Below are 20,675 nucleotides of genomic sequence, written 5' to 3'. Positions count from 1 at the left end.
GCACAGGGTGTATGAAGGGTGTAATGCTTTAGGTCTGATTATCTACAGGGAGGGAGTGTGAAGGAGTTACACTTCTGAGCTAAAACTTGCACACATACACAAACAGACTGAGACAACACATCATCCCACAAGTTGGCTAATAGTAGGTGGTGTGATATCGGAGCTGTGAAAGGACAGATGAATTCAGCCCGTTGGACCCCCTGTGGCAACAACAGAAAAACTAAAGCAACTAACCTCAGTAAAAAGCTGCTACGCAGAAAGCCCTCCATGTTCAGCATTTGGTTTCTGTAGCAGGAGAAATACACAGAGAGCCATTGTAACTGAGCGAGCACAAGTTAGCATGGCAACTTTAAAACAGTAACAGAGGGGAGAAAACAGACAAAACCACCAACACATCCTTGACTGTCCCTGAAACATTTTTATCTTCCAAACCAAACGCAAGGACAAAGATGTAACACTCCCCACAGCTCCACTAATAGCTTTTCATCCGTCTTTTCAGAGAAACAGACATTTGTCATTAGTGTACATGGTTTTCCAGTCCCATTTTTGATGATATGTTATCGTATGACAGTGGTTCCTGGGCGCTGCTCCTCCCAAAGCAGCATGTGGTGGTCCAGCTGTGGACCATGTGTGGCGGGGCCGTGGCGGCTTCTAGAAGCTGGACCACAGGGGCCCACACGGGGCCAACTCTGAGCCAATGCTGGGCCGCGCAACCACAGGGAAGCGGGATGATGTGGTCATGATATCACTACGCACAGAGGCTGTTCTAAAAAGTCTAATGCCGCAAATTTGGGGGCACATGTTTGGAAATTGTCTCCAAAGGGTTTCCATTAGTCTCAGTTTTTGGTCTTTCCAAGACATACATACACATATGACTTATAAAGATCATGGGTCTGTTTGTATAGTAAAATAAACTGTTATGCAAAAGACAATGTAAAGAGTGTAATGTGGCCTAAGGCAGAAGGATAAAATAATAAAAATTATAATACAATTATATAATAAAAATCTATCTATCTATCTATCTATCTATCTATATAAATATATAAATATATAAAAATATAAATATATATATATATATATATATATATATATATATATGTGTGTGTGTGTGTATGTATACACACAAACACATTTTTAGTTAAATAAATAGATATAATTAGATATAACTAAAAATAGTGAAGCTTCACTATATAAGTTCACACTCTGCATCAGTTCACTTTGGTCCCTCCAGGAGCAATGACGAGAGATGATGCATTTCCAGAGCTGTTTTTAAAAAAATGCAATACTGCAGAACCGGAATTCATCAAGTGCTGAAACTAATTAGCGATTTCTCTCATGCTCTAACACCCCACTCCCTCTCTCACATCATCATCATCATAAATAAGAGACACATCAGAGTCAAAAGACATTCAGTCTTCTGCCTCCTAAATGCTTTCGCTTTCAGTGACATGGGTGTAATTTGCCCCATGCCTCTCCCCTCCCTTCATCCTCTCTCTCTCTCTTTCTTTTCCTCTCAGTGGTGAGTTGTGCTGCTGTGGATGGGTAGAGACAAAGCCACTGAGAGAATGGAAAGAGTGAGATCAGAGAACCCCAAGGACACTGCGCCTTTCAGGCCGGCCAGCACTTAGCAGGCCAGAGGACCCGTAAGACCCGCCGAGACTTTTCTCACAGTCAGGTGTCTGGGGGTGTTGGGGGGGGGGGGATGGGAAAGGAGTGTTTTCAGCCATGGGCGCTCTGCTCACATAATACCCAAGTGCTGCCACAGCAGTGACAACGCGAGAAAACAGTAAAAACGCAACAGAGGCAATCAAGCGTGTCTCCTCACTATTCCAAAGGAAGTGTTAAAAACACACACACGCTCTCACACACCCCTCCTCTCACACTCTCTCTCTCTCTCTCCAACTCTAGCTTTTGTTGGGGGCAGCAAGAAGACAGCAAAAACACAAGCATTCTGACAGCATCTGTCTCTTTTGGGCAACATGCTCATAGTAACGAGTAGCGGTTAGATTTAAGCGTGGTTTAATTATCAGGTCCGTTTATTCTGTTTAAAAATATTTTAATAAAGCAGGTAAGGGATATGAAACATGCATCTAGATTGTCTAATTAGAATAACACTATAAATGTTAAGTGAGATCTGGAATAACTGCCCAACATGGTAAAGGCCTAAAGCACTTTAGGAAATTAGGGTTTTTCCATTCAGTTTTAATTCTACACTTAATGGGTGAATCTCATGAAAATGTGGTTCAATTGTTATTATAATTTAAATATAATAATGGACAATAATAATAATAATAATAATTCTAAAAGAACAGTATGACTAGATGTTTTTCAACAGTTTCATGAGATTCGACTAGAAGAGCACTCTGTGCAGTAATACCTCTTCTTTTATACAGTGTAAGAGTTCATCACTGTAACAGTAGCGTTCAAGTGATTCGTTTATGTGTCCCCCTCAATTGTCTTATCCTCTGGCTGCTGTGTTACCTCAGCTCTCTCTTGCAGCTGAAAAAAACTCACTGTAGAAATTGAGACAACGACGATCCCTGTGTGTGAGGATTTTGCTGCGGTTTACAGGCCGAGCTGAGGAAAAAGTGACTGAGCCACACAGTATTGTCTCCGCATAACGAAAAGAAATAAATAAACAGAGTAAAGCGAGGCTTAAATTTAGAACAGACCTTGTTTCAAGGGCAACGGATTGTTGAATGAAAAACAGCGAAGATCAACATCAGCGTTAAAAGTCAAGCTCCATGCGCCTTTTTCTCCCAAGACCTGCCAAGAACCGCTTCTGCCCAAGCGAAGTCTCCCACCATCTGCAACAAATGTGCTCCATTAAAACAGTACCATATGGACAACAAGCCCTCGCTATTAACACGGCTTCTGTACGGCCTCCCTCGCTAACGCAGTGCACATTTCAAACTTTCAGTCAAATTGACTGGCTGAATTAATGTAGTGCCATGGAAAGTGGGTGGGCTAGGGCCAGAGATGGAGATCCCAGCGATTCCATGACTAAACTTATTGTACATACTACAATGAATCTCCTCTATAGATGTTCTCCAGACAGCAGAAGGGGAACGGAGAGCCAGACAAATTCATTTTCGACAGTAAAACACATCTTGCTACATCTTCATACACAAGAAAAGGCCACAAACCAGATAAACGGAATTATCTTACAGAACTGAAGTTCCCAAAACGAAAAATTTATTCCATGAAGATGATGACCACGTCTTCCTCCAGCATGTCAAGATGGCACTGATTAAACGCAGAGGGTGTGGGATGTGATAACGGGACGTCTATAAGACTATAAAGCTCTTCTATTCTTCAGTGCACATGACGTCATAATTTGGAGGTTCTCTTCTGTAACACGCACACACAGAGGACACACATCAAATCAATTAGGCCTTTGTGGATTTAACCCGATCCAAAGGTTCACTCAATTTTTGTTTGTTTATTTTTCCCGTCACAGAGCCTTAAACACTGTTCATAATTAAAGGGGGATAGGGATATTTTTCCTCAGAGTGCCGCTCGCTGACAGGTATTAGAGGGCAGCACGTGACGTAAAACACACTCTGTGTTTGACTCACTCAATCAACTGTTCCTTGACTGGTAACACAGTAATACTAATCAGAAGCTACTGTGACACAACTGTGCCCTGGCAAAAACGGCAAAATGAAATGTTGACATGTGGCAATAATAAGGGCCCGCGGTGTCATGTGATCTCACAGTGCTGACTGGCCTACACTCGAGTGCTCAGTGAAAGCCCACTGTGCTTGGGTGAAATGCAATAGAGAAGGTTTAATTGAGGATGTAATAGGGAGTTTACGCTTTTGTGTCACACACAAATACTCAGCCTTGTCCATAATACAATTATTTTTACCATTATTATTTTTCAAATTCCGTTCAAAAATATAAATTCTTATCTCAGAGCCCGTTTTGTAGCTCAACTGGTAGATTTAGCAACATTGAAATTGTGGTTTTACTTCCCAGGGGACACAAAAGTAATTATGTACCCCTGTATACCTTCTACATACTGTGTCTATTTGGATAAAAGCTTCTGCTAAATGCATTAATGCACTAGAAACATAAGTTTTAAAAAAAAGGCAGAAACAGATTCTATGCAAAGCCAAAGCACTACAGTATATATTGAAGTGACTGATGACAGTCTAATTTAATTAGCATTTCATCCCCTCTCATCCTAGCCACTAAAGGTGTGAAAAGGTTTTGACAGTGCTGGGAACAGGAGAAAAAAATTATCCCTCTGTCCTCAGATCCAAACACGTCTCACGGGTGTCCTCCTGTCACACGAGTGCACACATCTCCAAACGGCGTCACAAAAGACGATGTGACAGAGAGGGGCTTCCTCCCCCTCCCCCCTCCCCCATAGCCCACCGGTTAAATACACTCTTGCTAACAGCACCGGTGTCCCATCCGTTAGTCTTAACCCCCCTTGCTCGCCCACCCTGATGAGTAGTGAATTAATTTGTGCAGAGCAACCCAACATTAGGAAGGTGTGTTGAAAGGTGTCTGCTCATGTTTCAAATTAAACGCACTGCTGGTCAGCATTAGCACCTAGATGCCCGTCGAGGCTGCGCGCCTGCCTCTGACACTTATCAGAGAGAGAGAGAGAGAAAAACTGGATTTGCCTGTTCACACTGGAATAATTAGAACATGTCAGGAAGAATTAATTTCCTCATTTTTCAAAAGGATACACAGAAATTACCATGTTATTATATGACAGGGTCCCTGGGAGGATTGTATTAAATTTGATTTCCAGCGCAGCCCACACAACAAATTAAAGTCATAAATAAGATGGAAAGAAGCAGGGCACAGAGCATATGTTTATGGCAATGAGTGAAGCCAGGGGACCAGAAAGAACTATCTTCATTTCATTTTATTTAAATCAGGCCGACACTCTGTGTCTGAATGACAGCGCTTGCTAATGAGGGCTCAGGGTCTCTTTTATATTAGCAAAGAGAAACAGCCACTTAGTGGGTTAGACAGCATGCACCTTTCCTCTACAACTCAACCAACTGAGCATCTGACTCCCCTAATGGACACATTACCTTGTGCTTACAAACTTACAAGCCCTGCAAAAGGTGAGGTCTCTCTTAACTTACATCTGCGCAGCAAATCAATTAGATCTCAGAAGCGGTTCCTCGTTTCACAGGGGTTTTCTTCCCCTCAGCGCTTTACGCTTTATTTTAGTTGAAGGAGAACGTAAGTTTAAACGGAACAATGTTAAACTACTTTCAAGATTGCAGTTCATTCATTGCATGTGAGACATTAGATTATGTAAAGGCCATTTTGTAAAAGACTAAGGTTTTTTGCAGAAGAAAAAAAAGACAACCTCCATTCATTAATGAAATGTTAAAAACTCCAAAATAACGATAGGAGTGACTCAAGGTGAATAATATTTTCATCTCAGTGACTCACTAGGCGTTTGGGTGGAAAGTACACTTGTGAATGAAAGCATGTGGGAGAATCTACCCCATTATATGCAGCAGAGGAGCAGAAGTGCTAATTATATTCCTACGAGTCAAGTGGTTATCAGATAGCCTCAGATTAATGGGCATGTTTAATGTGTGCGGATGACCTCAGGACTGTATGCCTTTAAAATGTACATGGGCAAGTCACATTCCCAACTATTCTACTATTCCCACCTAAAAATATTCTCCTTATTACTGGGAGACTTATTTGTGCTGTGGTGATCCGCAAATAAAAAAAAAATAAGATAAGTCAAGATACGTAAATGAGATAAAGCCAACAATGAAATGCACTCTGTCTCTAATAAAGTTTGAAAAGTTGCTGCGAGTCCAAATCAACAGAACAAGCCGTCTTTTCAGATATGGTTAATGCAGGTGGCTGGCAAATATAAGATAGCATGACTTTGCCTTTATACATTCAATATAATTAGCAGAAAATATGTAAAAAGAAAAGTGAGTGTGTATCGTTTTGAAATGCAGCTAAAAATACATAACAATGCATAGTTTTGAGTATTAACTTCATCTATAGTCAAGATTATAAACAATACAAGTTTATTCTGTTATTACTGTACTTTTATCATAATTATTAATGATTTCTGTGAGCATATACAACAGTTAAATATATATATATATATATATATATATATATATATATATATATATATATATAATGCAATTAATTAATAATAAAAAATTAAATACAAATATACATTTCTTTCTCAATGCTTGTAAACATTTGAATAAAAAAAATAAATCAGGATTTATATACTGTATTTAGAGTTTCTGTGCTAAATTATCAATTATTGTCAAAGTTTCCCTCTAGTTCAGGCAACAAGACTTCAAAATTTCTGCTTTTTCTATTGGGGAAAATGCAGTTTGAATCTTTTATATGGGCATTACCTTATAACAATCATGCTGAGAAAGTGTAATACAGAGAGAATCAAACTATGGGAATGGGCATCATTAGAGCCAAGTGCTCCCTTGGGCCCCACAAACTTTAAATAATTTGCTAATCAATTAACTGGCAACTCTCAACATAACAAGGATTTCACACCCCAGGGTCAGAGCACATTATCAGCTCTGGAGGATTCATGGCATTTTGGGAGAAAAGTTCATGGTTGGAATCATTAATTCATTTTACAGGACTTTTAGTTATGCATTATGCCCAGCTGTGGAAGCCAGGAGATTAATGTCATGTTCCTCAGTATGTCTATATATAGTCAATAAGAGAACGCCTTTTTATCTTGGTTACTGTCTTTACCTTGAAACGAGGGAAGACTGCCAAGTTTATATTATGTATAATTCTTCTGAAAATTAGATAAAGCACATCAAGCCATCAAAAGGACGATATATTGAATAAACCTTGGCAGAAGTCACCGCCCCAGCCATGACAGGGTGTTGTTGGGATGTTAGGTCATAGCGGGGTGATTGAAGACTATTGAAAATAGTCTTGCTCTAGATGATCAATGGTCAATTCTCAGACGAAGCCAGTCTGGTCTGCTAGACTATACCAGCCGAATGTAGTACAAATAAATGGAGTGTATTTCATTTGAAAAACGTATCCCTTACGACCCTGTGGATTGAGAGGGCACACCAGTATGCGTGCAGAAAAATAGGCGCAGAGCCAGAATATGATGCTCTTGGCGTCACAGAACGAAACCTCATGAGAACTAATAAGAAAACGAATGGATACTGTGCCCTAAATACTTCAGCGAGGATCTCAACCATCGCAGATGTCTCAAGACCTTAGGACTTCCTTTCATGACAATAATTAAATTTCCAACAATTAAATCTTATTCTAAATTCACAGAGATGAAATTTTATGTTCCTTTGGGCCTTTCGGGTGGAAAGAAGAGAGCGAAGGTTTTTTTTTTTGGTTTTTTTTCCAATCGGGCTGATGAAATTAAAATGCCGACCCCTATTGAACAGCCACTCTGACAACAATCAAAAAGAGGGTTAGTAAAGAACTGTAGCTGGGGAGAGACTGTTAATAGATGGGAAAATAACCACCCAAAGGTTATTCATTTTCATTAGGGGTCCAGGAGAGCTGTCTATTTAATTTTTTTTTACAGAAAATCATTCCTGAAGACACTGGCCCCACAGAGACATCAACAGCGAGACACGCTAAATGCAAAATGAAGGAAGGCTCCGGCAGCTTTATTAGATGAATGGCACACACTGACAAAGAGTGTATTCTGCCTGTTCAAACAGATGCCGCCTCTTCCTCAGGTGTTTCCAAATGACTTCGCGCAGGAGTGATTAAATGCCGGGCGCATGCAAGCCACACGTTCGCCCAAATTACTTACTGCCTCATTTTGTGATTAATTAAACATGCAGATTAAAGTTGCCAAGGAATTTAGATTAATAAATGTGTTATAGACTGGTAAGAATCAGAGCATTAGGGGAGGAACGATGAAAGGGTACATTTCTTCTCTTTCTCATATTTAAACAGTGTGAAAACTGAAATGAAAAAGACACTGGACATAGATACTGACAGCATTAATATAGCTTTATCTCTCTCTGAAAGCTTGGTCTTTATTTCAATTGCATTTAAATGACTGACATATGTCTTGAAATATATATTATTTTTATTTCAGATAGTTGGTGTACATAGTCTACATAGTTTGCTTAAAATTACAATTTATTTATTTATTTATTTTTAAGATTTAGGTCAGAACTAACCTTAAATTGCTGTACTTCAAATGTCTATTATTACCAAAATTAAGTCAAATCAATTAAGTTTTCAATACGGGAAAAATTAAATTTAAGCATTCACTCTCACCCACCCACATACACACACTCGCACTGGTCTAAATGCTGACACAATGCCAACCTGATGTACAGTACAAGGCTTACACTGTTACCCTCAGTGCTGGAGCTGGGCCAGAGCATAGGTCTGATGTTTACTGTTCTAACTCAAGTGGTTCTTTCACCTTCATTCAGCTTAACAATCAGCGTTTCATTCCCTAAATAGAGACCTGACCCTGTGACATATCAATGTTAATATCTGTGTTCACAGGACCTAGAACGGGACAGGCCATAGCTGTTCTGTAGTGGTAACACAGAACATGTAACCTCATCCCGAATGGTAAGATTACCACCCGTGGCACTCCAGAAACCACTGCGAAAGTTCTGCTGTTACTAAAACTGATGTTTTAAACATCTCAAACACCTACTCTTGCTCAAAGACAACAACACGCCCACTGAGCAGAGGTCAATCTGAAAAAATGAAAATAATCGTATTTACTCAAAGCACAATTTTCCAATAATAATGATAACGCATGATCTTTCTCCACTTCAGGCTCACAGAAATAATTAAGACTCTGATCTCCAGAGTTACAGTTCGGGCAGACGAAACCTGCAATCACTTCTGGCCCCTTTCTTATTTCTCCATTCACTGATCTGCCTCTCTTTCCTCTGACATTCATTCAGTGCGGACTTAAAACGCCATCGACACACACAACAACCACAGCTTAAACAAAAAAGCGCCTGTAATAGAGCGTATTGATCTGAGCCGAAGACGCTGTTTGAATTGAAATCACGGGGATAAAGCTTCTGATTTAGCGTGCGGCCTTGAACTTTGAGCTGGAATATGCCATTCTAGGTGGCCTAATTATGCAGGGCCAACAGTGGGGCTTTCTGCACACTAATATAACTCTGTCCTGCACCTCATATCGAAGTGACATTTGAAAAAAGATTAATATGAACTTAACTTTCAGAAAGCTTGTTTGCTCAACATTACCAAGAGCAACACTTTGCCAGATATGATCTTTATTACTATGCTGGAAAGAGAAAACTCCCATTTAAGACATATTGTGGCAGAAAACTGCAGCCGTATATTGACTGTTTACTAAGACCCTGTCTGTGTTTCTTTAAAAGGGGCTCTTTCTTCATTGCTGTGAATGCTCTTATTGAGGGCGACTGGCAGCCTGAAAGTACCAATAACATAGTTGGTATTAGCATAGAGAATAGATTCGCTCTATATGCACCGATGGAAGTGTGTGTTTGAGCGGAAAGTGGAGGTAGGTGCTAACAAGCAAACCAGCTTTTTAAATGACTACTTTATATCTTTTAAAGTAACAAAAAAGTCTTTAATCTGCATCTAAATGTTAATATGTAGCCTTTTATGTAAGTCACTTGTGCTGTTTTTCAAGCAAACTTAGTTCTAGGAAAGTGACACAGAACAGAACAACACACTCATCACTGTAATCATTTGTGTAAGGCCACCATTTCCTGAGTTGATGAAGCATGTACAGTGGTTTACAATCAAATCAGACAGACGTAAAGGGATAAGACAACAGCAACCATAGGACAAAAAAAAACAAGTGTTAATGGAACAGGGATACACAAGTAATGTTGGACAAGACACATAAACCAAAATATACTGTTTGTACTTACATAAACAGAAAGGCTTTATCCCCAGCTCCCAAAGATCACTGGTGAGTTGATTTTGAATTCATGAAAATTACCTACAACAGAACAAAAAACAAAAACAACAACATGGTTTAAGTTTGCACAGCTTGCTTTAAATGTGCATATTATCAATGTTGGGCAAAATTCAGATTAATTATATATAAAAGTAAATCACATTTTCTAAAACTCAAATTTGAAATGGAATTCTGCACCTTGTTTACAACAGCAATTCAATTCAAATTCAGGAACTAAATACATATACATCACCGTTCAAAAGTTTGGATTCTGTAAGATTTTAACATGTTTTTGAAAGAAGTCTCATGCTCGCCGAGGCTGAATTTATTCGATAAAAAAATTGCAGTAATATTGTGAAATAGTACAACATATTAAAAATGTTTTCTATTTTCATATTTTTTCACTCCAGTCTGCAGTGTCACATGATCTTCCAGAAATCTAATATGCTGATTTTGTGCTTAAGATATATTTCTTCTTATTATCAATGCTGAAAACAATTGTGCTAAGTATTTGTTTATTACAAAGAGTAACAACAAAGCAGAAGAACAGAAAATTGTGAGAGAGGATGTCAGACGAGTGAAGTAAAGTGAGGGTGCAGGCAGACGGTCAGAGTCCCAGCAGATGAAGTTAAACAGTCGTTGCGCCGCAGAGCCTCCAGTTACTCAGCTCTCTCCCTGAGGGACTCGATCCTAGACAATGTTTAGAGTCCACTTCTCTAATACCTCATTAATCTGTCCCTGCACTGTTTGATTCAACTAATAAATGGCTTTCATACAAAGTACTTGTTTTCTCTAATTCCTCTCTCTGCAGAGCACTAATGATTTATTTAGTTACACGCTCTGCTAGTTCTAGCAGGTCTTCTGAGGTGCTCCAGCACTGCCGGGCCGGCACAACCAAGGCAACACAAACAAACAGACGGTGCACCCAAACTACCAACAACACCCGGTTTCAACGTGATCCGACCATATGTGTGGTGTTACATTTCCCTTTTACGTGACAGTAGAAAGAGAGAGAGAGAGAGAAATAGTCCTGCACAAACCTCACTAATGTTCATTTCACCACATTATTCTGTTTTTCACAACAAGCAGGAATCTCATTACCAGTTGATTTATACAATTAGCCTGCCTCAGCATCACCAATTAAACAAGGACACATGGGTTTGAGGTCACAGCTAATTGATCCGCCTGCAATTTGCGCCATCTCTGCACCGAAATCTGCCCTCCCGTACGAGCGCTAAAGAACTAAGTCAACGCACAGACTAAGTAAATGGTTGTGTGGGAGGGTGGGTTAATAGAATAAACTGAGAGATCTTTGGTCTCCAATGGATCTGAATGTGGCAACCTTGAGGCTGAAAGTGACAATGGGAGAAAAGATGCAGGAGGTCTGACCCTCGTGTGAATGGAAAGCTGTTGTCATCTTAATAGCACCTCTGAGCTGACAGTCTATTCCACGTTCTCAAAAGACCATGCCACAGGCCTGACTGCCTCCCAGTTCACACCGCGCACACACACACACACACACACACAGTGTGTGTATCTGTGTGCATGCGCTCATGCATCTCTCACAGAGTTAGGCCCAGCTCTCTTTCGTGCCACACACACTTGACAGCGGTGGCAATTCTATAAACGCTTTTCTCTTTGTGAGCGATACAACATCTGACCAATTCCTGTTGTGCTTTAATAAAAACAGCGCTGTTTTAATTGCAGGGGACCAAAAAATAAAAAGGAATTTGAAATTATAATTTGATGCTATGTGAGAAAAATGATGGAAGTAAAAAGCTTGTGAAAAAGAAAATGGTGCAATTTTATTCATGCTTTTTTAAGCTAATCATTTGTTTAGATGGGATTTTTTTTTTTGTTATTGTAAATATGATAATGATATTATAAATAAATAAGCTAACGCAATAAGCCCTGACCTACTATATAAATGACTGTGGCAGGCCACTGTAGTGCTAAGAGGAGCTGGATTAAACAGGACTTTCTAATTGGGTGATCATGAATTCATTAAAGAGAGTTCCAATCAGCACCAGCCTGTTTTTATTAGTCACCCAACAGTTTTATTACCGATTCATTGCGTCCGCAATTACCGCTGCGGCTTTCTAACATGTTGAGCTCTGTTTTCTCTCTCTTCCTGACAATGACTGCAGTGATGAAGTAGCTGTGGTTGTACAAATGGGAGCTGAAATAAAGAGAGATGAAGAAAGGAAGAACTGTTCGAGTGGCCTAGCGTCTTGGCAAATTGCTAGACGAAAAGCTAAAGCCCATTAAACCCCATGAGGACAGACTAGGGGGCACCCAAAAATTAATGATAGGGTTTCCTGTGAAATAACCTTTACACCACATTGCATCAGATGAGGAATTGACCAGTTTAAATGAAAACAGATTTTATTTTTTAAATGTGCTGAATATTTCATAGGGGTTAAGTAGGGTGCTTAAACTCATGTTGGTGAGGCTAATCCATCGACCATGACAGTGACTCCAGCTAGCCCCTCCAACAAACACACTACCACAAACTGACTCCAGGAGCACAAGCCAATGGATACACATACAGACACACACACACACACACACACACACATACACGAATAACTGATTCTCCAAAAAGCCTCCATTCTCCTACATTCAATCATTTTCAAGCTCATAGCCAGCATAAAACAAAAATGGGGATGTCGTCTTTTCCTTAGCCAGTAATAAACTGCACATTCTTTACATTTCACTCAAGAACAAGAATTCAGAATCAAAAGAAAAGTCCTTTCAGAAACCCAATGAGCCTTCAAATCCCAAGCATGTGTTCATCTACAGTAGGTTCAGCTGATTAAATCAATCCTCTACATAACAGCGCTGTGTCTTTGACCATCATATGACGATTGGGAATCAGTGACTAACCTCACATTAGCAGCCATGCTTTCGCACGGCATACGCAGGCAGCTTGTTTTAAATATACTTGCAAAAGTGGGAGAACTACAGTAGCGTGTTTTACATAATGCGCTGTAAATGTGTACTGATAAGAGAGCTTTAAGAGGCTGAACTGTCAGGCAAAGTGGTTCAGATGGGTCAAATATAGATGAAATCCTTCATCTTTCTGACCATGGACATGCTGCACTCTCCTAAGGAGGGAACATTTTCATTTGCATCAACTTTGCCTTGGCTTTCTTCTGATCCAGCAACCTGCAAAAAATAAAATCACTTTAAATGTCCTATTTCCCCCAGTCCAGAACATGTTAAGAGGGGATTTAGGGGAAGTAGTTATTGGGACAAAAGAGGCAATATCCCCCATCAGCAGGACGGTCTCTTACTTGGTGGAGGGCAGGTTATCTCTGTACTAACAGCAGGGCCACTGACAGGGTCTGGAGGATGGGAGAAGAGGCGGGGGTGGGTGAAAATAAGGCAGAACTGAGCCGAAAGACGGGCCACTCACACCCAGCAGTGGCCGGAAGAGCAAAAGAGGTAAAGTGGTGTTTTTGTCAGATCCAATATTCCTACTGACAAAAATAAACTAGTGCGCATCCAAAGCTGACATATCTGTGTGTTTAAAGCACGATACCAGTACAGTTGTAAGGGTAGTGCGCCATTCACGACTGAATTGATAATGCACTTTTAATTTCAATTCAATTCCTGAATTTTGAATTTAAATAAAGTAGTAAAATGAAAGGGAATTGAAATTGAAAAAAAAAAAAAAAATTAACTGTCATTCATGTTAAAAAAAAGTATTTTAAAGAAACATTTTAAAAGCTTTGAAGTTTTAAGGTTTATAGAGCGACAAATGCTAGAGAGAGAGAGAGCAAAAAAGCATAGATATGAAATGCCATCTATAGAAATATGTGTATAAGACTTACTACATATTTAATATTTATGTTTAAATATTTGATTTTTTTCATTTAATAAAATTAATTTAACATCCCAGAATGCATTATCTGCGTTGAAATTATTTGAATTGTAATTCAGTCTTGTAATTCCAATCCTGTCATGTGTGGCCAATTCCATTTCAATTCAAACTCGCGCACTCAAAGAGAGAAAATTCTTCAATCTGAATTGTCTCCAAAGACCAATAAAGACACAATAAGTGAGATTCATGTCAGAAAGAGCAGTGGATCCAAAAAGACCAACTTTCTTTCACTGAAATAAAATAAGACACGTCCCATTTCATTGATCTTCCTCTTTGAATGTGCACATGCTTAGTTTAAGAGGGCCTGCTTACAGCCGAGGGTGTTTATAAAGCGTATTTCACAACTCCCATCGTGGATGGGGGAGGTTGTGCTGTTTTTAAATCAAACATCTCCTCTCCTTGGGCTTGCAGACAGCACCGCGACCAAGCCAGACTTTCATGTCTGACAGTGGAGATACATTTCATGTGATTTACTCTGCTGTGAAATAACAACAACGAAAGTCCGTATTAGGGGAAGAAAGGGTTGACCGGCGACCACGGGCCTCAAATCCACCCCGAGAGGAATTCGACTCCCAGCTGATAAAATACAGTCATACCGATTCTCTGTGAAACACACACACTTCAGTAAATGATTAGAATGCAATTGCAGCAAAAGCGAGAAAGCAGGTCCTTGTCTTTTTTAGCATTGATTTGGCATCAGTCGATGGAGTTTATTCCCTAGCCATGACACAAAGCACTTTCCCACCCCCCTATTTATCCGTCCCTACTATTGAGTTGGGTTATGGAAACAAACCTGCTTCCCTCTCTCTCTCTTTCCCAGGTAATATGTTTATTCTCCTGGTCTCATCTTCTAGTTTACGGGGCTGCCGGCCGTTTCCTCTCTCTCTCTCTCTTTCTCTCTCTCGCTCTCTTATCACCCGTGCTCTCACGGGGCATTTTAGCTGCTGAAATCCTGTTCACCACATACCGGTTTTAGAATCTGTGAAATGAGTGGCGAAGAAGCGTGGCCACAATGTCTGCCTGTGTTGCCAATGGCCTCGAAAATGGGTCCGGGAGCTTTTTGTCCAGGGAATGCATAAATGGAAGTTTTTAACACCTCAAAGAAAGGCTGTGCCTTTGTGTGGCCAGACGAGAGAGAGCCCTGGCTCTCCTGAGGAGGCAGACATGCTGAGTGCTACAGGACAAAGAACCCAGAGCCTGAAGCAGCAGGAGCACACATACACACACCTGCCTTGCACACACACACACACACTTTTATGGTATAATACGCACACAATGGACATGAGAAACATATGTGGATAAAGGCAAAGACATGCACAAACAGGTCAAGTATGAGGGATAAAACAACAAATTATTGCTGAACGTTTGAACATTCACTCACTCAAATGAATAATTTCAGAGAGAATATTACCTGTTTTACTGTATGGGCTGCAAAATTAATAAAAAAAAAATTTCAGCAGTTAAAGCTGTGACTCTTGCATGTATCTTAGATGGAAACGCCTGATAAACACTAAATTGAGATATGCAGCAAAAAAAAAAGAAAAAAAAAAGCTTTTATTGATTATATCCGGTCCATTCGTGAGATTCAGAACTTTGCACAGTTTACCCAAATAAAATAGGTATTTTATTATATAAATTTTATACAATAATTGTGCAGCCACAGCGAATATTAAGATAAATTACACAGATGCAGATCAAATCGTATTCATAAAACATAAGGAGATGAAAGACATTATGTGACTGATAACTAAAGCCTGAAAACAAGTTAAAAAAATTGATTGATGTGCCTTTTACCATTGGAAAGAATAATTCCCATACAGATTATCCCTTATTGCAATTCATTTGATTTTGTTTTTCAGACAAATATAAAAAGACAGGTCGTGCAGACAATCAGAGTGGATATGCTTCGGCTGCCTACAATAAGCATTTAAATGCAAATATGTCTGATGCACAAAGAACCTGCAACTTCTGTCAGTGGCAACATAATCAACCTGCAATTGTCTCCTGACTCAGAGTCATTTCCAGTGACAAGGTCTAAGCAGCAAGCATCTGTATTCAAATTACTACGCTATTTAAGGCCGCAGCCTGTACAGGGATATTTTTCCAACGGTAAGCCGTGCTGAAAGTCAATCATATGGTGAATTACACCAGAATGGAATCAATCGATCCAGAAAAGATCAGGTTACATCCAGGCCCGGCGGTTGCACACAAATTATTTGTCTTGTTCTTGTTCAGACGCAGGAGCGTGTGTATGGCAAAGTCCCATTTTTCAAATATTACATTTGCAATTGAATTGAAACCTTCATGGTTCACATTCTCTATGAATGAACAGAGACAATTTAAATGAAGAGACATGGTCAAGAACACAGAAGGAGGAAAAAGAAGTTGTGTGCAGTATTCTCCATTAGAGGAATAGAAGAAACCTCAATTAAGTATGCCATGAGAGGCCTTGGTTCCCCAATGATGGGTTTTGTGGTATGTAAAATCTGAAAAATATTTCAGGTCTCGATATGAATGATGGAATAACAAAAAAAGAGGTTACGACTCATTGGTACTTGCATTCTTCCTGCACAAGTTCACTTTTAATTCTTTTACCAGCAAAGCAGGGAGGAGCACATTGTGCTCTAGGGTTTTGACTAGTGGCTTCATGAAAATCCAGAAGCATTCTGCTGTGTTTTTCTCAGGCAGAGCAAAGGTTAGAGCAAAAATAAAGGAAAAAATCTCTAAATTTCTTTTTAAAGTTCAACAGCATTCTCAAATTCCTGTTTTCACTGTGTTTGATTCAGTTCAATGGGAGGATTTGTGCTATGAAGATCATTAAATAATTCATAACGCTTTTGATTTTTACATCTATTCTCTCTAAAACTCTTTTTAAAAAGTCTTACAGCAACAATGCCAGCACAAATGTAAATCTTAACCATTGAAAAAAAATAATTTTCTCTTTTATTTCTAAAAAAAAAATCACCTCAAAATCCACAATCACTCAGCATATGCAAACGAATCCATTAATAAGAGTGAAAAAAAATTGTTGGCTTGAGAATTCTTCTTCGTTCTTAATTTTCTAGAGAGGAAAATGATTTAAACGATGGACACAAATCTCAATTGACATAACTGGGAGTCACACACTCTGCCATATATACTACAGCTTCTCTGACTGTACGAGATAGAGAGAGCTCTTCTCTTCTCTGTGTTTCCCTTCTTACCCCCTCAGAGAAAACAAATGTAGTGTTTGAGTCACTGATCGGTGGTGTAATTGAGTTTAACACTCCTTTTCTGCAGGAAAAAAAGAGTCTTTGAAATGAGGAGGTCAAATTACCTCTCCAGTCAGGCAATAAATAAGTCAAACAAGGTAAGGGCTCCTGCCAGCATATTTTAGTGCAGAATTCAATTAGTGAAAAACAAGATATGCGTGGTTCTTCAGTTAGCTATTAGATGCACGTCCTTTCCCATGATGCTCTCATTTTGCACAAGGCAATCAGGCTGGAGTACACCGCTGATGGAGGACAGCTTTAAAGAAATCCACTCCGTCCCAGTGATCGTGGGTGTCTTGGCCAAATTACAGTCACATGACCAGTGCAGGCAAGTCGGAGGGTGAGATTATTGTTGGTCTTTCTATGCCCTCTCGCAACAAGCCAAAGAGCTATAATCTACCAAGTCTAATATTGTTAGAAAGCCACGATCTAAATAACAGTGCTGAAACTGCCGTTAAAGGGATAGTTCAACCAAAATTAAAATGATGTAATCAATTACATGCATGACCTTAAGAACAATAAATCCTGTATGACCCTTTTTCTCCTGAAAAAAAAAAAAAGATTTCGAAAAATGTTGTTTTGTACTTTATTAACTTTCCTTCTACAGACCAAAAAAAAAAAAAAAAAAAAAAAAAAAACTTTGTGTTCTGCATAAGAAAGAAGGTTTCAAAATTTTCATTTTTGAGTGAACTATACCTTTTAAGACACACTCTAAGTTTCCATATAGTGACTGAGGTTTAAAAATGGACAGGCGTAATATAATGTTTTTTCCACTATGAAGCTGATATACTGTATGGAACAGTTTCCATTGATTTCTGCACGGGAGTGGTGTGACGCACGTCAAGCGTGTACTTGAGGGCAGTTGGACAATGTATAGGCTAGAATAAGAAAGCGAGCTGGGAGGCACACAAAACACACATACACGGACCCACACTGCAACACACCCAACTGGCTACAATGTCGCCTTTGTGACATAATGCTTCTCGCACAGTAGATTTTTGGAAAATAATCCAACTTTTCCTATCCTACGCATCCAGCAATAACAACTGACATCACAGGTCCAACGATATGCCCTGTGGTGCTCGTGAACGTTTTGCATTTTCTCAGCACATAGGGGGGTAAAAGAAACACTGTAAAATGGTTATTATATTCCAATCATGCCCAAGAAACCTATTACAGCATGGCACAGGCCACATGAAACCCGAGGAACCTTGAGGAACCATGAGGAACCCCAATGCTCAAAACTACACAACAGTTGAGAAGCTAACAAAAACAGAGGGGGAAAAAAGGAAAACTGAGAAGAAAATAAAGACGGAAAAACTACTACCATGAACCATGTGTGTTTGTGAGATCTGTTTCTCTTACGAGAAACAGTCTTTCCCTGCGAGGTCCATGAATGTGTGTCAAATGCAGGGACTCTAGCGAGATGAGAAGCTCCCCTGGTGTCGACACGCACATGCTCTATAGCTCTAGTGGCCGTTGATGCTGACATGAGGTTAACATTATCACCGCTGAAAGCACGACAGGTGGGTCACATGAAAGGTCTCTAATTTTCTCTTGCAAACGGGACACATGGTTCATATTATTCTCTAGAAAAGCTGACAACGCTCCAATGAAAATATCAGGAGGCTTCCACCACCACTACTGTTCGCCACACACTATTTTCAAATGTATCTTAGATTATGCAGCAATGTAAATTTGCCCTGCCTACTGGGCTTCGAAGGGAAGATTTGGAGGGAACCCGAAACGTAAATAAATAAATGTGGGGATTTGAGGAGGCATGTGGGAAGGTGTTTAAGAGCTGGGTGTGATGTGAATACAACACGACACATGCTAAACACACAATCGAGTCCTGCACCTTCCAAAGAATTCAAAGAAATGTATATGAATAGAGCATAAAAATTTGCCTTCACCTGAAACATCTGCACATCACTGCTGTTTACATGCCATATCTGTGTGTGCATGCTGAAAGAATCCCATCTGTATAAAATATCGATACTGCACTACTTCTATTTTGTGCGGCTCACAACAGAGCCGAGGCTCAAGTACACAACAACACAGGCGGGAATTTTTTGAAGTGAGCTGAAAATACAACTCTTTTCTAAAGTGTTTGAAAAGGCTGCCAGATAAGCAGCATTTAGCCATAAATTCAGAGTCGGCGCTAAGCTTTTTTATGTATAGCTCGCAGAGCGCAAAACCATGCCCTGCTGAAATCAAAAGCGGTAATAGTCAGGTTAGCCACTGTCATTCTAAGAGGGAAGTCGGTTGTGAAATTGTAAAATTGTAAGGCTCTCGCTGTCTATTTCACAGCCTACATTTTATGAACGCTCTCTGAAATTATTCATAAAAAGAGGCTATCACATGGCAGTCAGTGTTTGAGGCTCACAAAGGTGAGGCGAGAAAAGACTCAAGCAATCCTAATCTGCCTGCTGAAGACGGCCACTAATAATACGCTCCTTTATCTCCTTTGCTTAAACAGTGCATACCTTGAAGTTCACAAAAACGTGTGATTCTCATCGAGCTCTCCAAGCGCAACAGAGTGGAGAGAGGGAGAGAGAGAGAGAGAGAGAGAGAGAGAAGGAGTGAGCAAGAGAGAGAGAGAGAGAGAGAGAGAGGGAGGACATTTTCCCCTTCACATTCCTCACAGATTCAAGTCCAATTTGCTCTGAAAGTCCTCTGCATTAAGCCCGCATGCCAGGCTGATAGAATACAAAAACAGTCAAATGCCGTCCATCCCACCCTTGTTTTCCCTGATTATACTTGGCAGCCATTGTACATTGGCCATACAGAACTTAAGACACTACAAAATAGAGAAAAAAAATTCACTCGATATATTCCCAATGAGCAGGTTAACCCTCTGCAAGACCGATTAAATTAATAAAAAGTTCTAAATATGACTTCAAACCAAGCTGTTTAAAAAATAAAACAAAATTGATATACATGAATAAATAAATGTTCTAATGTTCTTTTAGCCTCAAAATTACAATATAAAAATATTATATATATTTTCTCTTAATTGCCATCAATTAAAAACACACACGCACACACACACACACAATGACATACCATGAACACTATATATGAAAAGATAGGCCTACTTGAAGAATCATGGACTTAAGGGCCTTAGACAGTTTGAACCTTCTGGAGAATCTCTACCTCATGAGGGTGCCTCAAATATCGTGTAATGTACTTAGGGTGCCTAGAGGTTCTCCAAAAAGTTCTTCCATGTACGGTTTCATTTTTAAAGTGTAGAATTATGTGAAAGGCTCGAATGTAATCACTCAAAGTGTTCTGGAACACAATTTAAATGATTTAAAATTGCTTCTAAACATCTACTATAGACAATGCCATACATCAGAGGGTTAAGAGAGAGAGCGAGAAGCTGAACATTAATGTGCCGATATCTGTATGCACATTTTCTGCCCAATAGCTAGAGCTGAAAGGGCCCAGATGAAATCTGTCTGGTAAAGATGATATCATAGCATTGTGGTTGCACAGCAGTCTGGCAGACACATACCTCACTCTAGAGAGAGAGAAGAAAAAACAAAACTCTAAATAATATTTCTCCTTGCCTTTCCCATTTGAATATTCATCCCGTTTCCACGTCCCCAGAAACTCTTCTAATCAGAGTCAC

General features: G+C 39.6%; 1 protein-coding gene across 26 annotated transcripts in view; it reads right to left on the bottom strand.

The window, feature by feature from the left end:
• sox6 (SRY-box transcription factor 6) overlaps positions 1–20,675 on the bottom strand; it is a 147,105-nt gene that overhangs the window by 116,049 nt on the left and 10,381 nt on the right. For 10 of the 26 annotated variants that reach the window (XM_079865719.1, XM_079865696.1, XM_079865701.1 and 7 more), the window contains exon 3: positions 9,876–9,946. Coding sequence is in view for 12 of the 26 variants with exons in the window: in XM_079865710.1 (XP_079721836.1) it covers positions 235–278 (44 nt within the window). In the remaining 14 variants the exon portion in view is untranslated. Of the gene's footprint in view, positions 1–234; positions 286–2,672; positions 2,808–9,875; positions 9,947–20,675 lie in introns of those variants that run through there. The other 16 variants (XM_079865725.1, XM_079865712.1, XM_079865708.1 and 13 more) reach the window with 4 other exon arrangements.

The sequence above is a fragment of the Squalius cephalus genome, assembly GCF_949319135.1.
Source record: "Squalius cephalus genome assembly, chromosome: 3".
NCBI lineage: Eukaryota > Metazoa > Chordata > Actinopteri > Cypriniformes > Leuciscidae > Squalius > Squalius cephalus.
Note: the sequence above shows the minus strand (reverse complement) of the source record. Positions and strands in the feature narration are given on the sequence as shown.